The 22721-nt window shown below is 46.3% G+C and overlaps 1 protein-coding gene and 1 pseudogene across 3 annotated transcripts in view; both read right to left on the bottom strand.

The window, feature by feature from the left end:
* Positions 1-4938, bottom strand: part of Nfatc4 (nuclear factor of activated T cells 4) — a 13841-nt gene extending 8903 nt beyond the window's left edge. Inside the window, exons 1-3 of one of the 3 annotated variants that reach the window (XM_031361704.1) lie at positions 3833-4938; positions 1703-2798; positions 182-344 (exon numbers count right to left, since the gene is read on the bottom strand). In XM_031361704.1, coding sequence (XP_031217564.1) covers positions 182-344; positions 1703-2798; positions 3833-3932 — 1359 coding nt within the window. In that variant the 5' untranslated portion in view covers positions 3933-4938. The remainder of the gene's footprint in view (positions 1-181; positions 345-1702; positions 2799-3832) is intronic. The other 2 variants (XM_031361703.1, XM_031361705.1) reach the window with 2 other exon arrangements.
* Positions 4939-14937: 9999 nt separating this feature from the next.
* LOC116084706 lies at positions 14938-21349 on the bottom strand (annotated as a pseudogene).
* Positions 21350-22721: the final 1372 nt, after the last annotated feature.

Genomic DNA, 22721 nt, shown 5'->3' with positions numbered 1-22721 from the left:
CCGGGTCCTTGCTGTATACCCTTCCTCCCCCAGTTCCAGTCCCTCCCCTAGGCTGTCTGCAGGGTCACAGCTGAGAGTGTGGGAAAGGGCAGTGCCATGATTCTGTGTACAGCTGAAGCCCATGTGCAAGAACCTGGAACGGGAGAAGAGAAGGAACATGGGGCCTGCCTTCTGCCCTTACCTTGACCACAGGGTGGCCTCCAGGAGCAGCTTTGACAGCTCCCCGGCTGCCCTCAGTCTCATAGTGAGCTCGGTGGTGTGCTCTAGGCTGTACCTCGATCCTCAGCTCCAGCTGCTCATACTGGCTGGGTAAAGGCCAGTCCAGGGGAGGTAGGGCAGAGGTCCTGAATAGAAGAGAACATGGTTGCCTGGAACCTCAGACCCAGCAGGATCACACAGGGTTTGAGAGGGAGGAGGAGCCGTGGATATGGGAGAGATAAGAAACCACAACCGAAGTAAAACTTTAGAAACAAGGGGAATTGATAAGAAACAGAGTGCTTTGAAGAGGAGGGTGTGGAAGATGACAAAGGCCCCAAGACTCCCTTCTACCAAGTTCTGGACACAGGATGCAGAAGCTTTACCAAGAAATCAAGGAACCCAAAGGTCATGCTGGTCCTCTCACTGGGGAGCTCAGGTACAATGCAGAAATGCCACTTTAGACCAGAAAAAGCATCAAAGAGACTGAGGACAGAGCCTATGTAAAACCTAGGGTTGGCTACTGCTACCAGGCCAACTCCTTCCCACTAGCTGGGGTTAAGTAGGTAAGGTTGCAAGGGCTAAGGGCTGCTTTTCTAGAATCATACTTACAGATAATCTCAACTGGTAGGTGATTGTCTCTGTGTATGTATGTGTTTGTATGTGTGTGAGCATGTGCACATGCGCTCACACACAGCTGATATTTGACACAGTATATATTTGACATAATTGCTATGACTGGTGGCTAGTAAGTAAAGGCCTGGGAGAATGCTGAACCATTAGACAGTACAGCCCTGCACTACAAATTTCTCAACTCAAACAGTGGATTTTGAGGCTGAGAGATGTTGACCTATTGGAATCCCAGAGGACTCAGCTTCCCTCTAGAAGCTTGTCGGGAAGGGGCCACCTCAGTCTGACATCCTGAGGTCTGAGACTACTGAAAGGGCAGAATTCTGTGAGAGTAGAAGGGATAGAAGCGCCAAGTTTCAATATAAATTCTTTGACTTGCAAATGTATGTATGTAACTTTATTCCAATTTGAAGTGATACTCTTAAGCACTGGACCTAGAAATTAGGAGTTAGAGGAGGGTTTCTGGTACTGGAGGGGAGGCCTGTTCTATCCATTCTGTCTAAACAGCCATTGGCTAAGATCAACTTGCCTGTGCAAGGCCAGAGCTGGAGTTGTAAGAAACCCCAAAGGAACTCCATTTTGCCTGTTTCTCTTAGAATACTGAAGGGTGGGGGTAAAGAGGCTTTTTCTAATAGTTTCACAGGAAGCAGCTATCTACAGCTCAGCCCACTGTCAGACAGCTGGCTTTTAAAAAAAAACTAGATTGCCTTAAAACCAGTTTTTTGTTTTAACTGTGGCCATATTATTGTAGAAGCTCTTATGAGATATGGAGCACACCTGGAATTATGTATGACTTGTCTTTAAACTCATCCTTTGACCGTCCTGCTCTCTGCTAGAACAGGTTGAAGAGCTCAGGAGTGCAAGATCTGGCCCTCACCTGAAGATGGGGCTGTGTCCCCCAATCCGGGCCTTGGACCAAGCAAGGGGAGAAGGCACTGCTAGGTAATCCATACCAGCCACCTCTTTCCGCAGAGCCCCCGGAGCAGCCACAGAGTCCTCTGTACCGGAGGGCAGCTTCCCATTGCACGAGGGAGGCTCCTCAGACCGAGGCAGGGCCACTGCTTGCTCGCTAGAAGTCCTCCGGGTTTTCTGAGGGATGCTCTCGGTTGGTGGAGCACCCACATAGTCAAAAGGGCCAGGGGAACTAGGGTCCCGGACCAGAGGCAGTGGGGGTGGTGGAGGTGGCTCTGGACCCTCTTCCCCAAGGCTGCCCCGGCGGGACAAAGCTGGGGAGGCCGAAGATGGGGTTCCGGAACTGGAATAGCGCCGCTTGCCGCAGGGAGAAGCAGGCCGAGGGGAGGCTGGAATGGGCCCAGGAGCGCTGAGGAGTAGCCAGCTATCCTCTGGCGCTCGGCCTCCGGAGCTTGGACCGTATAGGCTCCACGGATCCTCCGGGGTCCAGGGCCTAGGAGAAGCCCGGGGCGAGGGCAGTGGAGAGCTCAAGCCAAAGCGGGAGGCTGCTTCATTAAGTTCAGACTCCACCTCGTCGCACGCTGCATACAGGGCTGCCTCATCTGAGGCATCCGAGAAGAAGCTCCACGAAGACAGGCTGCTGCTGCCAGGGCTCGGGCTGAAGAAGGCGCCTCCGCCTTGACCTCCAGCCTCTCGATAGCCCCCAAAGCCTTCTGGTGGAGGGTAATCTCTAGGAGAGCCGTCCCCCCAAGTTTCAGGAGTGTCCTCTAGCGAGGTCGGTGGGTCAGGCGTGGGAGAGATAGAGGTAATCCGGATGCTGGGACACTCAAGAACACGACCGCCCCCAGTACCCCCTGCATTACCTCCTGGGCCCCCCAGCCTCACCGACCGAGCTGGCTGGCTCTCCCAGGTGCCAGGTGAAGGGGCAGGACGGGGTGGTGGTGAGTGCATCCCTGGCCGAGGGGGTGGGGGTCGGGGAATCCCAATAGGGGCAGCACCATAAGGAAGGGGTTCCCCCAGGGCCAAACGACAGCATGGAGGGGCATCCTCTGAGTCCAGCTCTGTCAAAATGGAAGGGAGGTAGAGGGAGATGGGGAGAAAGAAGCTGGTGAGATGTCTAAGTTTCTCGGATGGTCAGCTCCTGAGGTCTGATATGCTCAGCTAGGAGAGGTCCCCTAGTCTCGGGACAAAAACAAAGTTGAACATCAGAAGACAGAAAAAAGATAGAGGCATGCCAGAACCTCATACTCTGACACCCTGGTCCTGGGCAGGTGGGCTGGGGTGGTTTGGGGAATGCTAGAGTCAGGCCTGGAGGCGTGCTTGCCCAGGCTCTGGGCTGGGCTGGGGGCGACTCACACATGAACCCAATTAGCGACGGTTCCCAAACCCCCAAATGGTGCTGGCAGAAACCCCAGTTACCATCGCAACTGTGGCCTGGGGGTGGGAGGGATGGGGGCATGTCTGTGGTGACGAGGGGAGGTGACTCCTCCTTCGTTCCCCCCCCAAAAAGGGGCGGGGGTGCAGCCGAAGGGTGATGCGTGCGGGGCCCAGCCAACGGGGGCGGGGGCGGGGGGGGGTGCAGCGGGCAGCGCGGATTCCGTGCAAGCGGCGGCCGCCGCCCCCGACTCGTTCCCCGCCATCTGCCTCTCATTGCGGCCAGACAGGGGGAGGGGGAGGAGTGTCACTGCGCTGCCCGAGGGAGCCCCCAGCCCCAGGCGTCGCGTCTGCAGAACCAGGCCTAGATCCTAAAGCCTTAAACTCCAGGGCCAAACCTTCCCCTTTCCAAGCCCGCACCTCGGGCTCTTGGGGGCCGAGGTTCCCTTCCGCACCCCATCCCAGAGACAGTCGGCCTAGCCGGCAGGCGGCGCGTAGCCAACAACACCCCCACTCCCACCCCAGTCAGGACCTAAAAAGGAAAAAAATGATGCCATGGCCCCCAGTCTCACTTCCATAGCCTTGGTAATCCCTAAGCTCCCCTCATCCTCTGACTCACCTCACCCCCCACCCCAAGCTCCGGGCCCGCAAACCGTCCCGACTCAGATTTCCTGACCCTTCGGTCACTGGCCAAAAGACCCCTACCCAGCCCCACACTAACCTTCCCCAGGGCCCCCAGGGCCCAGCGGGGGAGCCTCCTTTTCCTCCCCGAACACCAGCTTAAATTCCAGCTCCTCATCCTCGCAGCTTGCTGCCCCCATGGATCCGGCCGGAGCCCCCAGGTCCCGCCTGGGTGGGAGGGGGAGGCTCTGGACGCTGCTGTAGCTTCACGCGAGGGTAGTTCCCTCCCTCCCTTTCTCTGAGACGCCCCCTCTTCTGTCGCTGCCGCCTCCCTCCGGACGCCCCTCGTTATTATAGAAACTTTTCCAAACTTTTTTCTCCCAAACGTCTTCAAAGCGGCCCCCCCCAGCCTGTCCCTGATTGGCTACCCGGGATGCACCGGCCCCTCCTCCAGGGATGAAATGGGAAAACCACGCGCCCCTAGTCCTCCCCCAATCTCCCTCCCTCAGTCATCTCTCCAGTCCCACCCCCTCCAAAGAGAGAGAAAAAACTGAATTGGAAAAATGGTCCCTTCAAACGTTGTAGAACCTTAATGGTACCTATTGGCCCGCAGTTGTGACAATCATTTCCCGCCGAGGGCCCAAACCTCAGCCTGTTTAGTCCCAGCGTAGGGGGTGGGGGGGATCAGGGTCCGATCGCCTTAAAGAGGCCGTATTTTTACCCGCCCCACATTGTAGCAGGCCCAAGGTACATTCTGAAGAGTAGTATAGCCAAGGTCTCCCAAGAAAGGCCACCTCACTGCACTTTCAATCCAAATCTTGAGTTGAAGAGAGTTCTGGGACTGAGAGAGGCCCTGAGCTGCTCTGAAGAGGAGGCCATTCCTCCACCCTCCCTGAGACCACTCTACCTGGGCCTCCAAGGAGCCTTTGCACTTCTTACCCATCACCTCCACCAGCCACCCCTGCCATTCCCTTAAGACGTAGACCTTTTAGCAGTCCCAGAAGCCTCTCAGACTTTTCTAACCCCAGGAAGCCTTTGAAGGCCTACAGCCCCTGCTGGGCGTAGATCCAGGCCAGGCTTTGCAGATACCCTGGTCCCAGCCACCTAGATAGGCCATTAATTAGCCTCCTCGGAGGAAGTCAGCTCCCTCCTCCCAAAAGCTGCAGACTCCAATGGCTCTCTGTTTCCAAGGCGTTCCGCTCTCGGCCATCCTAAATTCTTGGCCGGGTTTAGAAAGGGCCAAAAGCTAAAAATTTAGGCCCACCGGCCGGACACCTGTCACCTGAGCAGGGAAGGAAGACCCGGTCTGGAGTTTCTAGGAAGGGCGAGCACGAAGAGGTCCCAGTTAGAAGAGAAAGAATGGGACTGGAGAGTCTTGATTCGGACCGGAGGCGCTGCGAGGCAAGGGAGCAGTCACTCCTTGCACGCTTACCACACGCTCCAAAGTTCCCTAATAAACCTAAACAGATCCTAGAGATCTCCAGTCTCTAAATCCCTTAGTCTCCAGCCCGAGCCAACCCCCCCAAAGCAACCCCAGCCCAGCACCTAAAGGGTTAAGCGCCGGGCCTCGGGTCAGACGTTTACAAACACTCGGGAGCCGGGCGGGGACCGCGCCCATTACTCTAATGAGAAACAGGCTCTGCGGAGCAGAGGGAAGGGGGGCTGGCCTGGAGGGCCCCAGCTCCTTGGCGGCGGAGGCGGAGCCCCTCCCTCCCCTCAGTCCTCCCTCGAGCCCGTCCTGGGGACCCCCCCGGCCCCCGGGGACCCCAATGACGTGCGGCGCTGCCCCGGCTGCAAGCCCAGGGCCGCGAGGCGGGAGGGGCCGGGAGGAGAGGCTTGGCGGGCGGGAGAGAAGAATGTTCCGAGGCCGAGCCGGGAGAGGGCCTGGTTTGATTTCTACCCCCCTCTCTCCCCTTCGGTTCTTCTCAGGTTACGTTCCCGTCCTGCTTCACCTCGGGAATGGAGGAACTCACGGTTAGGGGGTGCGAGGAGCACCTCGAGAACATCTACCACCTTGCACCTAAGAGAAGGGTGGGCAGAGGTGGGAAGCCATGGAGAACAGACCCAGAAATTCGGCCCGGGCCCTGCTCCCTCATACCCCCCACTCAGCGGCACAAGCAGACGCGCACATTCTTTTCAAATGTCATATTTCCTTTGATCCTGGGCAGTGTTTCTCCATGTGTCTGGCTCAGCCTCTGCCCAGCCAACCGCCTCCCCACCCACCCCGCTTTGTTTTCCTGGAGAACCCTCCCCCTTCCTTCTTCTGGAAGACAAGGGCTGGCTGACTTCGACTTTCTTTCCCTTCTCCTCCCAGTGACTCAATTTCCCCACTGTGGAGTTGCAAAAGAAAGGCGGCAGAAGAGAGAACAGTTTGGCGCGAGTGAGATATTATTGTCAACAATTACTCAGAAAAACAAACTATGTCGGAGTAGGGCATCCTCTACTGCAAACTCTCCAGTCTGCCTAGGTTTAGACAGAGGGAGAGAACATATGACCTCTGGTTTGTCCACCCTGGCCTTAGAGGTCGAGGACTGGTAGTTAAGTTTAGGTTGTCCTACACTACTGCCCCCTGGCGACCACAAAGCTGCCCTTCCTCCCTCTTGACGGTTTCTCTTGCCACCTTGTGGGTCTTAGCTCCTCTGCCCCTAGCATACCCACCTGAACAGAGTTCACTTGTGATTCGGCTTTGCTTTTTGCTTTGTTCTGTTCATTCAGTTCCGTTGTTCTTTTTTGGGGGTGGGGTGGGGAATTCCGATAAGGTTTCTCTGTATAGCCCTGGCTGTCCTGGAACTCACTCTGTAGACCAGAACTGGCCTGGAACTCAGAAATCCGCTTGCCTTCGTGCCCCAAGTGCCGGGATTAAAGGCGTATGCCACCACTGCTCGGCTCAGTTCGGTTGTTCTAAAGCAGCGGTTCTCAACCTGAGGATCCCCAAAACCATCGGAAGTATCAGATATTTATATTATGATTCATAACAGTGGCAAACTTACAGTTAGGAAGCAGCAACAAAAATAATCTTATGATTGGGGGTCAGCATAACATGAGGACTTAAAGGATTGCAGCATTAGGAGGGTTATGAACCACTGCTCTAGACTCGGTCTGAAGAAGTCCAAATTGTCTTGGAACTCGTCTTTATCCTGGTCCTTCCCCCTCCCAAGTGCTGGAATTTTAAACTAACAAGTCCTTTCCCTGTTTGTGTTCTGAATTCTAATAGGCATTATTCTATAGACTTGGAAGTGGACCTTAGCTTTTCTTTTAATTATACAAAATGCACTCTCTTTGTAAGTGATCCAAGTCAGACAAAATATGTAGCTAACTCTACATTAGTCCAGTTTTATATCTATTTAGTATATGCTTGTACACAAACACAATCTTTTATGTGCACGAGGTCAAGGTAAACATACTTTCTCTTGACTTGCCTTTATGCCCTCAGTTAATAAACGGCAGCTGGATCTCGTGCCAGGCTTGTAATCTCAGTTCTCAGGAGACTGAGTCAAGGGGACTACCAGTTAGAGGCCAGTCCTAGCTATATAACAAGCGTCTGTTAGAAAAAAGGGGTGGGAAAATTATCTCTAGATCTTCTGTAAGTACATGTGCATCTGAAAGTGGCAACTACTCATAAGACTGGGAAATCCCATGTTGGCTGCTGAGATTGGGGGAGTCATTAACAACCTTACCATGCCCTGAGCCCTGTGAACTCTGAGGCAGCAATAGTGGCATGAATGTTTTGGGGATAACCAACTTCTTTTTGGTTGGATTTGAGGCCTGTTCCACAGGAGGAAACACATGTTTGGTACTGTAAAGCTGACCCAAAATCCATAGCTGGGTAGCTCTCAGTGGTAAATCTACCTCATAGTGTGGGCCTGTGTACTGGAGGCTTTCTACAGAGATCTCTGGCCCGGCCAGGTGTGAGGGTTCAGGCGAAGGGGAGAGAATGGGAGCAGTGAGGGGGAATTGCCTCTGCCGCCTCTGCTGCTGTAGCTGCTTCCACCTCCATCTCTGTAGAAGCTGCTTCAGTTGCTCCAAGACCTGCATCAGTCACTCTGTGCAGAGGGCCAGGCTGAGCTGGTAGGAGGGTTGACTAGCCAGTAAGGGGTGCAGGGGAGCTTCTGGCACCATTTTCAGGACAGCAGGCCTCTTCCCCAAGAGGTGGTGTTACAGCTTTATGACAGAAGTTCTCAGACAACAGGGTAGTTCTCACACACCTTTATTTCTTCTGGATAGAATCTTTATATACAGTTTTGGAGTGGGTCAGGGCCTGACAGCAGGTACTCCCTAATGGCTTGATCTGAGAGCTTGGGGACACCTTATCTGCATGTGGGAGGGCTTGGGGTGCTGTTCTTACGTGACTGATGGCCACAGACCTCTCTATGGGAAGCCTCGGGGGTGGGGGGCTGTAGCTATGTGACAGGGGCCTGGTGCCTGGGAAGAGGCAAAAGGCCCACCATTCTAAAGGGGTTTCAAGCCTTAGCTCAACTGGGAACCAGGCTCCCTCTCACAGCCCACCGCCCCAGTATCAAACTGCTCTCTAAGTTTATAGTTCTACATCCTTGAAGTACTGTGGTTCTCAGACCTCATTAGAGAAGTGTCTCTGTGGCAGTTACTACAGAAAGCACACTGGACAGGGTGCAGAGAAGTGTCCATGGAGTCCTCAGCCACAAATGCAACATTTCTATCATCCCACACAAGAAGACTCGGGGAAATCTTGAGGAAGATGGGGCAGGGAATTAAGAGCCAGAAATCAGGGAGGACCCTAGTGAAATAGTGTCTTCAGGACATTCTAGGACTACTACAGTCATGAACTCAGAGCAGCTGTGGTTGCCTGCACAAGATCAAACCAGCCAACATGACAGCATAGAGGCAGGAGGGGCTCATGAGCTCCTACCCCTAGTTCTGGAGGAAGGAGCAGCAGCTTCCTTTAGATGAGGTGTGGCCTCATATCCGTGAATACATGCACAGCAGAAATTGGACTCGGTGTGTTATATTTTAAAAAACAAAAAATGATTAGATTGGGTGTAGGGAGATGGATGGTTCAGTGGTTAAGAACACATGATGTCCTTCCAAGGGATCCAGGCTTGGTTCCTCAGCACCCAAATGGTGGCTCACAACCATCTGTAACTCCAGGTCCATTCTGAGAGCACCAGGCATGTATGTGGTATACAGACATTCATACAAGCAAAACATACACACATAGCGAGACCTTGTCTCAAGAAAATATAAAAAAATATCAAAAACTCTATAAGAATTTTTTTTGTATTGGTTCTGATTTAAAAAAAAAACACACACACACATAATAAAGCCGGGCAGTGGTGTCGCACACCTTTAATCCCAGCACTTGGGAGGCAGAGGCAGGTGGATTTCTGAGTTCGAGGTCAGCCTGATCTACAGAATGAGTTCCAGGACAGCCTAGGTTATGCGGAGAAACCCTGTCTTGGAAAACCAGAAAAGAAAAAATAACCCACATAATAAGCAATGGCCAGAAAAGACGTGCAGGGCCAAGTGTGCTGATGCAAGCCTTTGATTCCAGCACTCCACAACCAAGGCAAACAGGTCTCTGTGAGTTCAATGACACCCTGGTTTACACTAGAGATCGAGGCCAGCCCAGGGCTAATAGTGAGGTTCTGTCAAAAGAAACAAACAAAGAGAATGGGCTGAGGAGATGGCTTAGTGGGTAAAGCTCTGGCTGCGCAAGTGTGAGGACCTGAGTTCGAATCCCCAGAGCCAACCCACATAAGGGCACATTAGGTAGATTGCTTCTGCAAGTCTGCTGTTTCTCAGGCAACATGAGAAGACTGCTGAGACAGGAGAGGCTCTGAAAGCTCACAGGCCAGCTAACCTGATGTAGTTAAAAATGGCAACGAGGTGCTATCTTCAGGTGGAAGGCTAGGAGATAACCAAGATTGTCTTCTGACCTTAGCGCAGGCAGTGCCTCCTTCACATACACACAAAAAGAAATGCAGACTGTAAAAAAAAAAAAATGTGTTTGCCTCAAATACATAATAATGCCAAATAAATATGGATAGATCAGTAGATAGATGGCTGTAGAAGTGTTGTAGTAAATCCCCAACCCCACTAAGCCCATGCCAAAAACACACAACTCAGTTACAATATTTATAAGCTGCACCTCTAGATTGGGCAGATCTACCACTACACTACTCTATTGCCCTTGCTCCTTGCGGCTTCTCCAGGCCATATGGATCTGCTCCATCTTCCTTCCACTTCCTCTTCCTCCATCTTCTTCCCCTCTCTTCTTCCTCTCTTTACTCACTCTCTATAACCTCCAGTCCCCTTTTCCCTACCATTGCCTAATCACAGGCTCTAGCCTTTATCTGACCAGTTAAAAAAGGGAAGGCTCACCGGGCAGTGGTGGCACACACCTTTAATCCCAGCACTTGGGAGGCAGAGGCAGGCAGATTTCTGAGTTCAAGGCCAGCCTGGTCTACAGAATGAGTTCCAGGACAGCCAGGGCTATACAGAGAAACCCTGTCTCTAAAAACCAAAAAAAAAAAGGGAAGGCTCATACAAAATCACCTGAGTATGTGATCCACTTCTCAGGGCAGCCCCTCTTGAGGAAGCAGAATTAACATCAGAATACAAACAGTACCAGGGCAACCCACAACAAAAAAGTATTAGATTAATCATTGTAATTATATTAATACTACATTATATGTAATCTAATATTAATATCAATATGGTAATTATAACACACAATTGTTATATTAACTGTAATATATAATTGTTATAGTTATATTAATATATTTTTGCATGTATATGGTATGGGTATGTCTATGTGTGTTCACATGTTTGTCTACATGTGAAGGTGCAAAGTTGATGCTGGGTGCCTTTCTTTGTTGATCTCCACTTTATATAGTCCCTCTCAGAACCTGTAACTTCAGATTCAGCTAGTCCAGTTAAAAGTAGCTTGCTCAGGCTGGCGAGATGGCTCAGCGGGTAAGAGCACCGACCGCTCTTCCGAAGGTCCTGAGTTCACCATGCCCACAGTTAACAGCAGACAGGAATAAATGCATCCATGCTCACCCACTTGCTAGCTTGTGCTCAGCTCTATCTCTCACACTGGCCCCAGCCTAAGGAATGATAACTGCCCATGTAGTGGGTTGGGTTTTCCCATATCAAATAAGGCAAAGGAGACAATCCTCCACAGATATGCCTCAGGCCAACCCGATTTAGAGAATCTGTCCTTGTCATTCTCTTTCCAGGTAATTCTAAGTGTGGCAGGTTGGCAAAGCTGCCCATCACACCCACTGAGCCATCTTCCCTTTAAAGGGGAAACTATATCTGATGGCAGAGTATAAACCTACTTGCTGTTAAACCTGATGACCCAAGTTCAATCTCCAAGACCCACATGATGAAAGTAGAAAACCATCGGGACTGAAACCAGCAGCAAATAGCTGAGATGCCTGTTTTACATACCAAAACAGACCTGGCCTCCAGATCCTCCCAGCATCCCTCAGTCCCTACCTGGTATACCCACCCCTCTACCCTGAACTTTCCAGCCCAGGGGCTGGACTCCCCCCCCTCCACACCGCAGAAGCTCTTCCCTATAGAATCCAGACATTTTGGTCCCTCCTCCTCTGCAAGTGTACTTTCTCTCTTTCTCTTTCCCCTCCCCTCTATGTCCCTCCTCCCTGTCTCCTCTGTCCCCTTCCCCATGGGAACTTCCCTGGCCTTCTTTCTTGGGACCAGTGAACTCACTGGAGAGCTGCTTCCCAATAAACCTACAACCTGCCTTTATATATTCGTTAATCTCACTTGAATTGGCTTATTTCACCAGTGGAGAAATAACTTTCCAAGAACCAACTCCACAAAGTTGTCCTCTGACCTCTATAAACATACCAAGGCACATACATACAAACACACACACATACACACACACACACACACACACACACACACACATACACACTCATATACACAAATAAATATGATGTATTTTTTTAAAAAGGAAACATATCACATATAAGTCTACCATAGGAACAAATAAAAATTACAATTTTTATATTGAATCTTAACTTTTTTTTGAAATTTATTGGCAACTGTCATGATGCTAATGCAACTGTGTGTCTCTACATACTTTTTTTCTTTCTAAATTACATTTTAATTTATTTATTGTGTATCCATGCTATGGCACACATGTGGAGGCTAAACGACAATTTGTGAAGGCAGTTCTCTCCTACATTGTGGGTTCTGGATATAGAACTCGGGCCATGAGGCTTGGAGGAAAGCCTTTGCCTGCTAGGACATCTCACCAGCCTCAAATATATCTTTAATTTTAGTTGTTGTTGTTGATGATGATGATGATTGTTAGTGGTGTTTGTGCTGTAAGCATCCACTTCAGGATTCAGGCACAATGGGTGACCAGTTCGGCTCTGATGCAGACTGGCCTTGCTGTGCCAGCACGCTAGCTCAGGTCTTCACCGTGGCTCTCACATTCTGCTCCAGGTTTGTACCACTTGAGGTTATCAGAAAAACAGAACAAATAGATAAAGAGATTTGATAGAGGGAACTGGCTTACTTGGTTATGGATGCTGACAATTACAGAATCCTCACTGCAGATCTACAGGATCAAGACCCAAGAAAATCAAAGGTACAGAAGACATCCAAAGACTGGCCGGGGGACAATCCGCTCTCAGAGGAAGTGAGTCTGTTTTGTTTCATACAGGCCTTTCAGCTGAAGGGACCAGACAGGCCTTTCAGCTGAAGGGACCAGACTCGTCGTCACATTACCGAGAGCAAGTCTGTGTTTATTTAAAGTTCACCAATTTAGATCTTAATCTCATCAAAAAAAAAATCTTTCCACGTCCATATGTAAAATTAGCCATCACAAGGGCCATAGCGCAGTTGGTAGAACTTAGTTGCCCAGAATGCTCAAAACCCTGAGGTTGATCCCCCAGACTGCATAAACTGGTGGCAGGAGCCTACGCTCCCAGCAGAAGGATCAGAAAGTCAAGTGATTAGTCATGCAGTGAGTTTGAAGCCGACCTGGGACAAAAGAGAACTGCCTCGAAATTAACAAGGTTGTGTACCACAGGGGCAGCTTGCTCACCTCCTGCTGTGACATCCAGGAAACAGAGTGAAGTTGTTGCCCACCACAGGTGAGATCACCAGCCAATAAAGACCTACATTCGAGGGTGGCTCGGCTTCCTGTTCTTTGTGTGTGCATTTCCGGGGCACTATCTAAACTTGATGTAGCGGGAAATATTAAAAAAATGCAATCCACGCTACGCTGGCAGGCTCCAGCAAGCTGGCCGGCCAGACACTGGTGGGCATGGCCGGCCTGTTCTCATCTCGTGGAGACTCTCTGACTCAGAGCTCCGAAATCTCTCCACCCAGCTTTCTAAGTTCCTATTGCGGGTTACTGCCACGCAAACCCCACACTTCCAATTTCCTGTGGCTGGCTGGGGTACCCTGCCATCGTACCTTTTTTTTCTCTGGAACCCAGTCGAGCCGCCGAGTGAAGGAAAACACCACACAAATTTAGTTCAGAAACAATGATCACCAATCACTGAGCGCAACAACTGACATCCTAATTATAAGCCATACTAAGTTAAATCCTCCGGAAGCAGATCCAAACGGATTCGCCACCTGAAACGGGGTCTCTGCTGTCTACATCTTTCGCCTCCATCTCCTGTCCTCCAGCCTAACATCCACTCTTCGACCTCAGTCCACCTGTCCAACCTGGAAATCCCACCTACTCGCCCAGTGATTGGTTTCTTTTTTCATTAGAATGTCACGTGAAGTCCGGGAGTAGTGATTCACTCCTCCTCCCAGGCTGCTCTTCTTGCGGAAGCTGAATTAGTATCAAATTACAAACAGCACCAGGACTATCCACAACACCTTAAGTCTAAAGCTGCTGCTGAAATAGCTTATGACAGTCTCCATAAAACACTTAGCACCAGGATACTGGGTCGCAATCTCTGTTCCCTCGCCCTCTTTTTCTAAAAGACCCCATTTAAAACAGCACATGGGTTCCTGTCCCGGCTCGGTTTCTCCTTTTGCAAAATCCAAGTTAGGCAGCCGCTTTCTCAGTAGCTGCTGACTCCGTGACTCCTTCCCCCTTCAGTACCAAGGTTCTGTTTCTCTGACCTCAGTCCACTATCTGTGTGTATGAGGGAGGGAGGATGCTTGGTTGCTTGTTTTAGACTTGGTGGTTTGGTTTTGTTTGTCTTCTTTGTTCTGGCACTGCTGGAGAGAGAACCCAGAGCATCTTGAGTTCTAATACATAGTCTACCTCTAAACTTTGTCTCCCACCACACCCCCTTTTAAATTTTACTGGGATACATTGTCATGTATTTACAATCCTCCTGCTCCGGCCTCCTAAGTATCTAGGATTACATCTAAACACCACCATTCACAGCACCTAGGCTTCCATCAGTCCCTACATCCTGGTCCCATGCTTCCTCTTGCCTGCTCAGCTCAGATCCCTTGCGGCTGCGGCATGTGGTTCGCCACATCTATACACGATCTGTTTCCACAACTGTGTCCCTTCTACATCCCATGTATGACTTTATGGCCCTACCCTTATGTCAATGTCTCAATATAGAAGCTTAAAGATTCTAACTTTCTCATTTCTCTGATCATTCTGTTAATACCTCAGAAATGACTCTGGGCTGGGGTTCTTCTTCTCCAGTCCTGCGTTAATTCCATTCTCAACACCCCTTGACTTTGCTCTCATTACAGACTTTGGTTTCCCTGTCTTCCATTTCAATGCATATTCTACGCACTCACTGCCTTGATCTTTATAAATCATGGATTGATCTGACTCTGTAACAACGTATTTTAAAAATAGAATTCTGGAAGGGGCATCTTCAGCCCAAAGCTGTGGGTGCATAGGTATTTTCTGTGCACATTTGAGTTATTTCTCCACTGCACTCCAGAGAAGTAGCTATGGCTCTGGGTAGGGCATCTTCTTCTACTACAGCTGACTCAAGGTATATAAATTTCCTGTTCATAGTTCTCTTATAAAAACAACAACAACGGGCTGGTGAGATGGCTCAGCAGGTAAGAGCACTGACTGCTCTTCTGAAGGTCCTGAGTTCAAATCCCAGCAACCACATGGTGGCTCACAACCACCCATAATGAGATCTGACACCCTCTTCTGGTGCGGCTGAAGACAGCTACAGTGTACTTATGCATAATAATAAATAAATCTTTAAAAAACAAAAAACAACAACACTCAACTTGTCACTTTCTTTTTGTTTGTTTGTTTTTCTTTAAAGTTTATTCAATACAACGCAGTCTCCAACATCACTGGGATGGCTGACCACGCCCACAACCGAAGCCACCTCTAAACTGAACCAGCCCCAGCCTTGGCTTTCTTGTCAGCTCCAGGTGGCACAGCGCTCCTTCTGTAGGTGTCTCTGTCGGTCTCCCATGTTGCTCCCATGAATCTTGCAGGCTGCTCACCCTCTGGACCTTTGGGGCCGAGGCCTGCCAGTCTCGGGAAGGCTGCGGCGCAGGGTGGCGGGCACGATCTCAGGAGGTAGGTGCAGGTAATCCTGGAGATACTGGATGCCCTCATTCGTGAGGTACCAGTAGAAGTGTCTCCAAGCAAACTGCTCCTTCACGTAGCCCTAAGACTTGAGAGACTGCATGGCCTTCATGACACGAAGGTTGGGCACATTCTTGTCCGCCAGTTCAGAGTGTTTGGGCATGTGGACGTCCTTTTTGGCGACCATCACGCCTTCCTTAAAAAGGAGTTCATAGATGGTGATCCGATTCTTCTTAGGCATCAACATCGCAGCGGCTGCAGGGTCCCAGGCAGAGGCTGGAAAGGAAAGAACTTGTCACTTTCAAAATGGACTTCCCTAAAAACTAAAGGAAATTTTAAAAGAAAATCCATGAAGTGCACATCAAAAGTATGGTCCATAATAAATAAATAAATAAATAAATAGACAAATTAGGTTGGATTTTATCAAAAGTAAAATTTTTGCCCCTCACACTGGCTGCTCTTAACCTCTGAGGTTCTGAATTCAGTTCTCACCAATCATATGGTGGCTCACAACCATCTGTAAAGGGATCTGATGCCCTCTTCTGGCATTCAGGAGTCCATGCAGACACAGCACTGATATTAAAAGTAAATAAATAACAAAATAAAATAATATATTTTGCCATTTAAAAGCTACTTTGAAGAGAAGACATATTGGTGTGTATAATAATCCTAGCAATGAAGTGGCTGAGACAGTTCATTTTAGGCTAGCCTGGGGTACCTAGAGAAAGAAGAAAAGAAAGAAAGAAAGAAAGGAAGGAAGGAAGGAAGGAAGAAAGAAAGAGAAAAAGAAAGGAAAGAAGAAGCAAATAAACAAAGAAACAGAGGAAGAGACAAACAGAAACAAAGAAAGGAACAATATAAAGAAAGAAAGGAAGAAGAAGGAGGGAGAAAGGGAGGGTAAGTCAGGAAGAAAGTGTTTTAACTGACATCTATAAGAGGCTTGTATCCAGAGTATATAAATGACTTTTAAAACTTAGTTATGAAATGTCCTTTAAAAGTGTGTGTGTTGGGATTGGGGGTGGGGGTGGAGAGATAGCTCAGCAGTTAAGAGCACTGACTGCTCTTCCAGAGGTCCTAACTTCAATTCCCAGCAACCACATGGTGGCTCACAACCATCTGTGTGTGCTTTTGTTCCTGGGGGTCGCCTTTGCTCTGAATGCAGGATGACCCCAGTATACTGGTTCAATTAAAAACCTCACACAATTTGCAGTGATCTTCCTCCTGATTCTTCAAGAGTGGGGCACCCATGCCGAATTTAACAGTATCTGAAGACAGCTACAGTGTACTCATACATTAAATAAATAAATCTTAAAAAAACAACCCAGAGCAGTGTTGAGAGTGCAACTCAGTGGTAGAGTGCATGAGTGCTTGCCTACCACAGGCCGGCCAGTTCGGGTCTCCCTCAACCCACAGGCGAACAGGGTCCTAGTCAGGTAGATAAGGCATTGGCGAAGAAATGACAAATAGAAACAGACACAAGGGAGTGCTGTAACTGAATGCCATTTGTACAACGTAGAAATCAGACATATAGTATACAGAAAACAGGGCATATTACAAAAGTCACGTAGGCAGGAGTTGGCTACATCAAGGTCAGTAAAATTAAACAGCCAGGTGTAAGGCGGAGGAGCAGTGGTGTCTTTCTTCTTGGGCTAGGTTGTCCTGGCAGCCCCAAGATAAACTCTCAGGGTCTGTAGCTGAAGGTTGTATTTTAGCATTCCTTGGCTGTAACATAAATAATTAGTGGTGGAAGCCCTACAACTTTTAACTTCTTACTGGCAGTAAAACAGTTTTTCTTTCTGTGTGAGACTGTTCTGATAACAAGTGCCTAACTGCTATCACTAACTCTTGAGACACCCTGTCTGGTAAGACAGCTTCTTAGTAAAAATTTCAAGCTAATTACAGCTAGGAAATCTATTAGGATTATTGAAACACTGTGAAGGCCAGGAAATAATGTTTAAACTCAGTTTAGCTAATAACAAAATATTTCTTAGGGCATCTTTATGTCTGACTAAAGAAAGCATGCAGATCTCTCCACAGATTATAGCAGAGATCAATCTGGAACACGTCCAAGCTAGGAGATGTCAGCAACTGAGCTACCTCAGGAGACAGACTCCCTTTGGAGTCATAATGTCTCTTGTCCATGATCAGGTTTTAACCCTGATACTGTAGACGTACTGGGGTAGACAAGTGCATGCAGCATCTCCTCCTTTATTTTTATTTTTTAAGCGAAGTTCTAGAAGGTCCCTTTTTATCATGGCTAGAGATCTCAGAAGAACTCTAAAAACAAATGGAAGCACAATAATCATTATTATAAGGGTGTCAATGATAATAGTAAGCAATATTATATATTAATTTAATCTAAAGGATTTAATGTGTTTAGATTATTTTTTAATTTACTGGCCAATTCATCAATGTTCTAAATATCTAAATGACTTTTGTTAATATCTGAAAATTTTGCCTTTAATTGTTTTATATCGTGGGAACTGTCTGTATCTTTTTATACTCCCTGTAAATGGGCCTTAGTTTTTTTTCAGTTTATAGTCTAAACAGTTCTGGTTGAACAGTAGTAGCACTAAAGGTTCTCTTGTAGTCTGTGGTGGATGTAGCTTATTTATTTTTGTTGTCAGTGTCTGTTTTCCCTGTCTTTCTCTAGACTCTCGAGGCTCCCTAGCCTCTCTAACCACAGTGGCCAGTACTTTTTGTTTCTTATCTCTCTTTAGCTCTCTCACCTCTTGTCTTTCTGTTTTCTTTTCTCTTTTTTCTTTTTTCTTTTTTTTCTTTTTTGGCTCTTAACGACTTGCACTAAATTTCTCAGCAACTTGCACTAAGTCCTTTAATAATTTGTACTAAATCTCTCAACAACTTATCTTGTAGCCCTTTTAACTTTTATAAAATTAAGGCATAACTATAATTTAAACAAAATTTAGTTTTTTAAATCTTTTATTTTTTTAAAAAAATCAATATTAAAAACATTACATGTAAGTTATAAAGTTTAGCTGTCAATTTTAACATATGAATGTACTACAGTATAATTTTGAATATATCATAAGTTAATTTTTTGTTATCAATATTACAAGCAAAAACTGCTGTCTCCTTTAAAAGCAGCTTGTATAAACACTTAGCCTTTATTAGGGCTTTTTTTCAGATGTGCTTAACTTCTAGACACAGCACAGTGGCTTATCAGTTTTGCTGTGTAAATTGAGACTGCCCTTAAACAAGTTAAACTAAATTGAAGTTTTAATTATTATTATTATTTTTTAACATGAAACACAGTATAACAATCATAAATTTAAACAGTGCTCACCTCCTGGTAAGCAAAGTATGACTCTCAAGGCTACAATATACAATTATATTACACAATAACAAAACCATGATATACAAGATGTCACTTTAATAACTTTTGAACCAGATAATAAAGACAATATTTTAACTTACTTAATCTATTTAGTAAAAACCTACTTGGTTGTTCAGGAGTCTCTGCCCACCTATTTTGTGTTTAGCTTTTGGGCTCCACTCTGTAGCCACACCTAACCTTGGCCCCTGTGGAGCCTTTACTGGAGGAGCCAAGGTGCTGTGGGCTCTAGGGCAGCAGCTGTCCCTCCCGTTACTGGGAGCAGAGTGGGAGGATATGAGGGAAAGTCTTTTTTTTTTCTTTTTAGTTTTTACAGCACAAATTCAATAGATCTGGATCTAAAAGTGAAACGAAAGGATGAACCCACGAAGAGGGTGACAGGAACAAGTCTTCTTAGACAACAATATAGGGGACCTGATCAGAGTGTTCCCCCCAGCAGGAAAATTTTGTCTTTAACTTCCTCATCTTGAGAATCTTTGTGTTTGAGAGAGGCAGGGCTGGTTGGACCTGGATGTAGATGGAGGGCTCTGTATTTTGTGGAAAGAATATAAATACACCCCCTCTTCTCGAGGTGATTAAAACCTGGGCTTTTTTAGGCTCCAGTTAAAAAATTATTTTATTTTATCTAGGCATAATTATGCCTGGTTGTAGGGTGCCATCTTTGGCATCTAATTTTAAAAAAAAAATTATAAATAAAAAGCAATGATTTAAATAATGTGCACAGGGATACAACTCTCCCTTTTCTGTCTAAAAGCCAAACTTTTCAGAGTGTAATATGTACGTTTAACAATTACTTGTCTCTGAAAAAAATTAAGAAATCTCAGTAATATGGGGAACATTAAATTGTTAACAAAACATTTTAGATGCCTGACTGTAATAGCCAGTTCCATAATCTCTTTTAATCTAATTAGGAACACTAAACATATAAAATTAATGTAGGCAATGATTACATTTTTTGTTGCTTTTCTTATTAAGGCAATTTTAACTAGAAAGCTTGAAAAGATATCAATAGTTACATGTGCATATTCTATTTTTATCTTTATTTTTAAATCAGAAATATTCTTTTAAAATATCAAATTGTCATCACAAGCCATTACTATTTTGATGATGCAAAGAATAATTATATGACCAATTGTTCCTGTGTAAAGTCTATAATCTGCTTAGTATATAAATCTGTTGTGGCATTGCCTTAAAGGTCTTGTCCAGGCAGTTTAAGATAAGGAGTTTTTAAATGTCTAAAGACAGTGTTTTAAAGAAACAGTACTTTCTCTTAACTTTAGTTGTATAAGCATGAACAATTGTAAAATTTGAAAATTAGTAATATCTAAAAAAGAACAACTCCAAGCAATTGTAAACTCTGAACTATATATATATATATATATATATATATATATATATATATATATATATATACAAACAGTGACTATAGCACATAGTTCAATTATCTGTGCCAAACATGATTTATTCACATATATACTTTCTCCCATAAAAGGTCTGTAAATGTATTTTTTATCATGGAATGCATACATAAATTTATAGAAAATATAAAAGCATGTATTTAAGCAAATTTTAACAACCTGTCTTTTGGATAAATATCAATGTTGTCTAAAATTCTTTACTATGTAATAAGCCAAATATCAATTAATATTTTGCAATAACCAATTTAATTGCTGATTGAAGCAAGAAGTATAGATGTCTCATTAGGTTTTAAAACATTCCTTCTAAAATACTTTTATGATTTTATCATATAATTTTTTCATTAATCACAGCAACTTTAATAATATGATGTTAAAACTTTATTTTGATTATGAGAGAAGATGAATTTATATTAATGCTCTCTACATCTGCAGGGGGAAGAGACTGGCAGCAGTGATGGTCTCCTGCAGGTAGGTGAACCGGTTAAACTAGTTTGTAGTCAGTTGCAAATGAGCCCTGGTGCTGCTGAGCCAGAGATCAGCAGGCTTGGAATTCCCCACCCCCCCCACATGAAGAAACTGTCTCTAAGGAGACAGTAATCTCACCCAAAGGGAAAAAGTTTTAAAACAAGAGACAGTGTTAAACTGAATGTCTCCCATCCTCAAGGACATCCTAGGAGTAGCTCTGAAATACATTTTCTTTTTGTTTTGATTTCTCCTTCTCTCATGTCATTTGTATAACTCAGAAATCTGTCTGTCTGCCTCCCAAGTGCTAGGATTAAGGGCGCGCACCACCACCGCCTGGCCAGTTTTTTGTCTGACTATTTTCACCTGCTTCTAAGATGAGCAGAGTTCCATCATTATGGAACAGTTTCCCGGGGGATTTCTGCAATCTCCTCAGGTGTCCCAGCCCCTCTTCAGCTGGAACATGCAATTTCACTCTTCCTGGGAATGTACTCTGTTTCCACAGGTACTGATAGGTGCTGAACTTCCATCTCTCCTTTGCTACAGCCTGGGCTAATCTCTGCAGCATGGCTGATGAGGCGTCTAGGCACAACTCTGACTGCCACATGATACCAAGATTACTCGCATTTAACTGGTGACCCTTTACCAGCAAGTCTGCAGAACTCTGTGAGATCCAAGCCTTGTCTTAGAAATAAGAAAAGAAAGAGGAAAGAAGGAAAAAGGAAAAAGTTTTACCTGCTGGAGTCCCTGTTCGGGCGCCACCTGCCACAGGCCAGCCAGTCTGGGTCTCCCTCAACCCGCAGGGGAACAGGATCCTAGTCAGGATGACAAGGTGTTGGCGAAGAAATGACAAACAGAAACAGACACAAGGGAGTGTTGTAACTGAATGCCATTTCTACAAAGTAGAAATCAGGCTTATATAGTATACAGAAAACAGGGCATATTACAAAAGTCACGTAGGCAGGAGATGGCTACATCAAGGTCAGTAAAATTAAACAGCCAGGTGTAAGGCGGAGGAGCAGTGGTGTCTTTCTTCTTGGGCTAGGTTGTCCTGGCAGCCCCAAGATAAACTCTCAGGTTCTGTCTGAGGCAAGTAGCTGAAGGCTGTATTTTAGCATTCCTTGGTTGTAACATAAATAATTAGTGATGGAAGCCCTACAACTTCTAACTTCTTTTTTTTTATTAAAGATTTATTATTATATATAAGTACACTGTAGCTGTCTTCAGGCACACCAGAAGAGGGTGTCAGATCCCATTACAGATGGTTGTGAGCCACCATGTGGTTGCTGGGATTTGAATTCAGGACCTTCGGAAGAGCAGTCAATGCTCTTAACTACTGAGCCATCTCTCCAGCCCAACTTCTAACTTCTTACTGGCAGTAAAACAGTTTTTCTTTCTGTGTGAGACTGTTCTGATAACAAGTGCCTAACTGCTATCTCTAACTCTTGAGACACCCTGTCTGGTAAGACAGCTTCTTAGTAAAAATTTCAAGCTAATTACAGCTAGGAAATCTATTAGGATTATTGAAACACTGTGAAGGCCAGGAGATAATGTTTAAACTCAGTTTAGCTAATAACAAAGTATTTCTTAGGGCATCTTTAGTCTGAATAAACAAAGCATGCAGATCTCTCCACAGATTATAGCAGAGATCAATCTGGAACACGTCCAAGTTAGAAGATGTCAACGACTAGGCTACCTTAGGAGACAGACTCCCTTTGGAGTCATAATGCCTCTTGTCCATGATCAGGTTCTAACCCTGATACTGTAGACCTACTGGGGTAGACAAGTGCATGCAGCACTTGCCTATCGTACTCAATCCCTGGGTTCATTCCCAGTACTGAAAACAGCAAACCCACCCAACAACAAACCCTCAACAATAAGATAGCAAACAACCCAGTGAAATGCAAGCAGGCCACTGTGGCAGGGTGAGCCTTTAACCTCAGCACTCAGGAGGCGGTGGATCTTTGTGAGTTTGGCATCAGCCTGGACTACATAGTGAGCTCCAGGCCAGCTGAGGCTACATAATGAAACCCAGTCTCAAAACAATTTTTGAGGGCTGGAGAGATGGCTCAGTGGTTAAGAGCGCTGACTGCTCTTCTGAAGGTCATGAGTTTAAATCCCAGCAACCACATGGTGGTTCACAACCATCCGTAATGGGATCTGACGCCCTCTTCTGGTGTGCTGAAAACAGCTACAGTGTGCTTACATATAATAAATAAAATTTTAAAAAAATTTTTGAAAAGTAAGA

Source organism: Mastomys coucha, unplaced genomic scaffold, assembly GCF_008632895.1.
Source record: "Mastomys coucha isolate ucsf_1 unplaced genomic scaffold, UCSF_Mcou_1 pScaffold9, whole genome shotgun sequence".
Taxonomy (NCBI): Eukaryota; Metazoa; Chordata; class Mammalia; order Rodentia; family Muridae; genus Mastomys; species Mastomys coucha.
The sequence above is the reverse complement of the archived record's forward strand: the minus strand, read 5'-3'. Positions and strand labels throughout refer to the sequence as shown.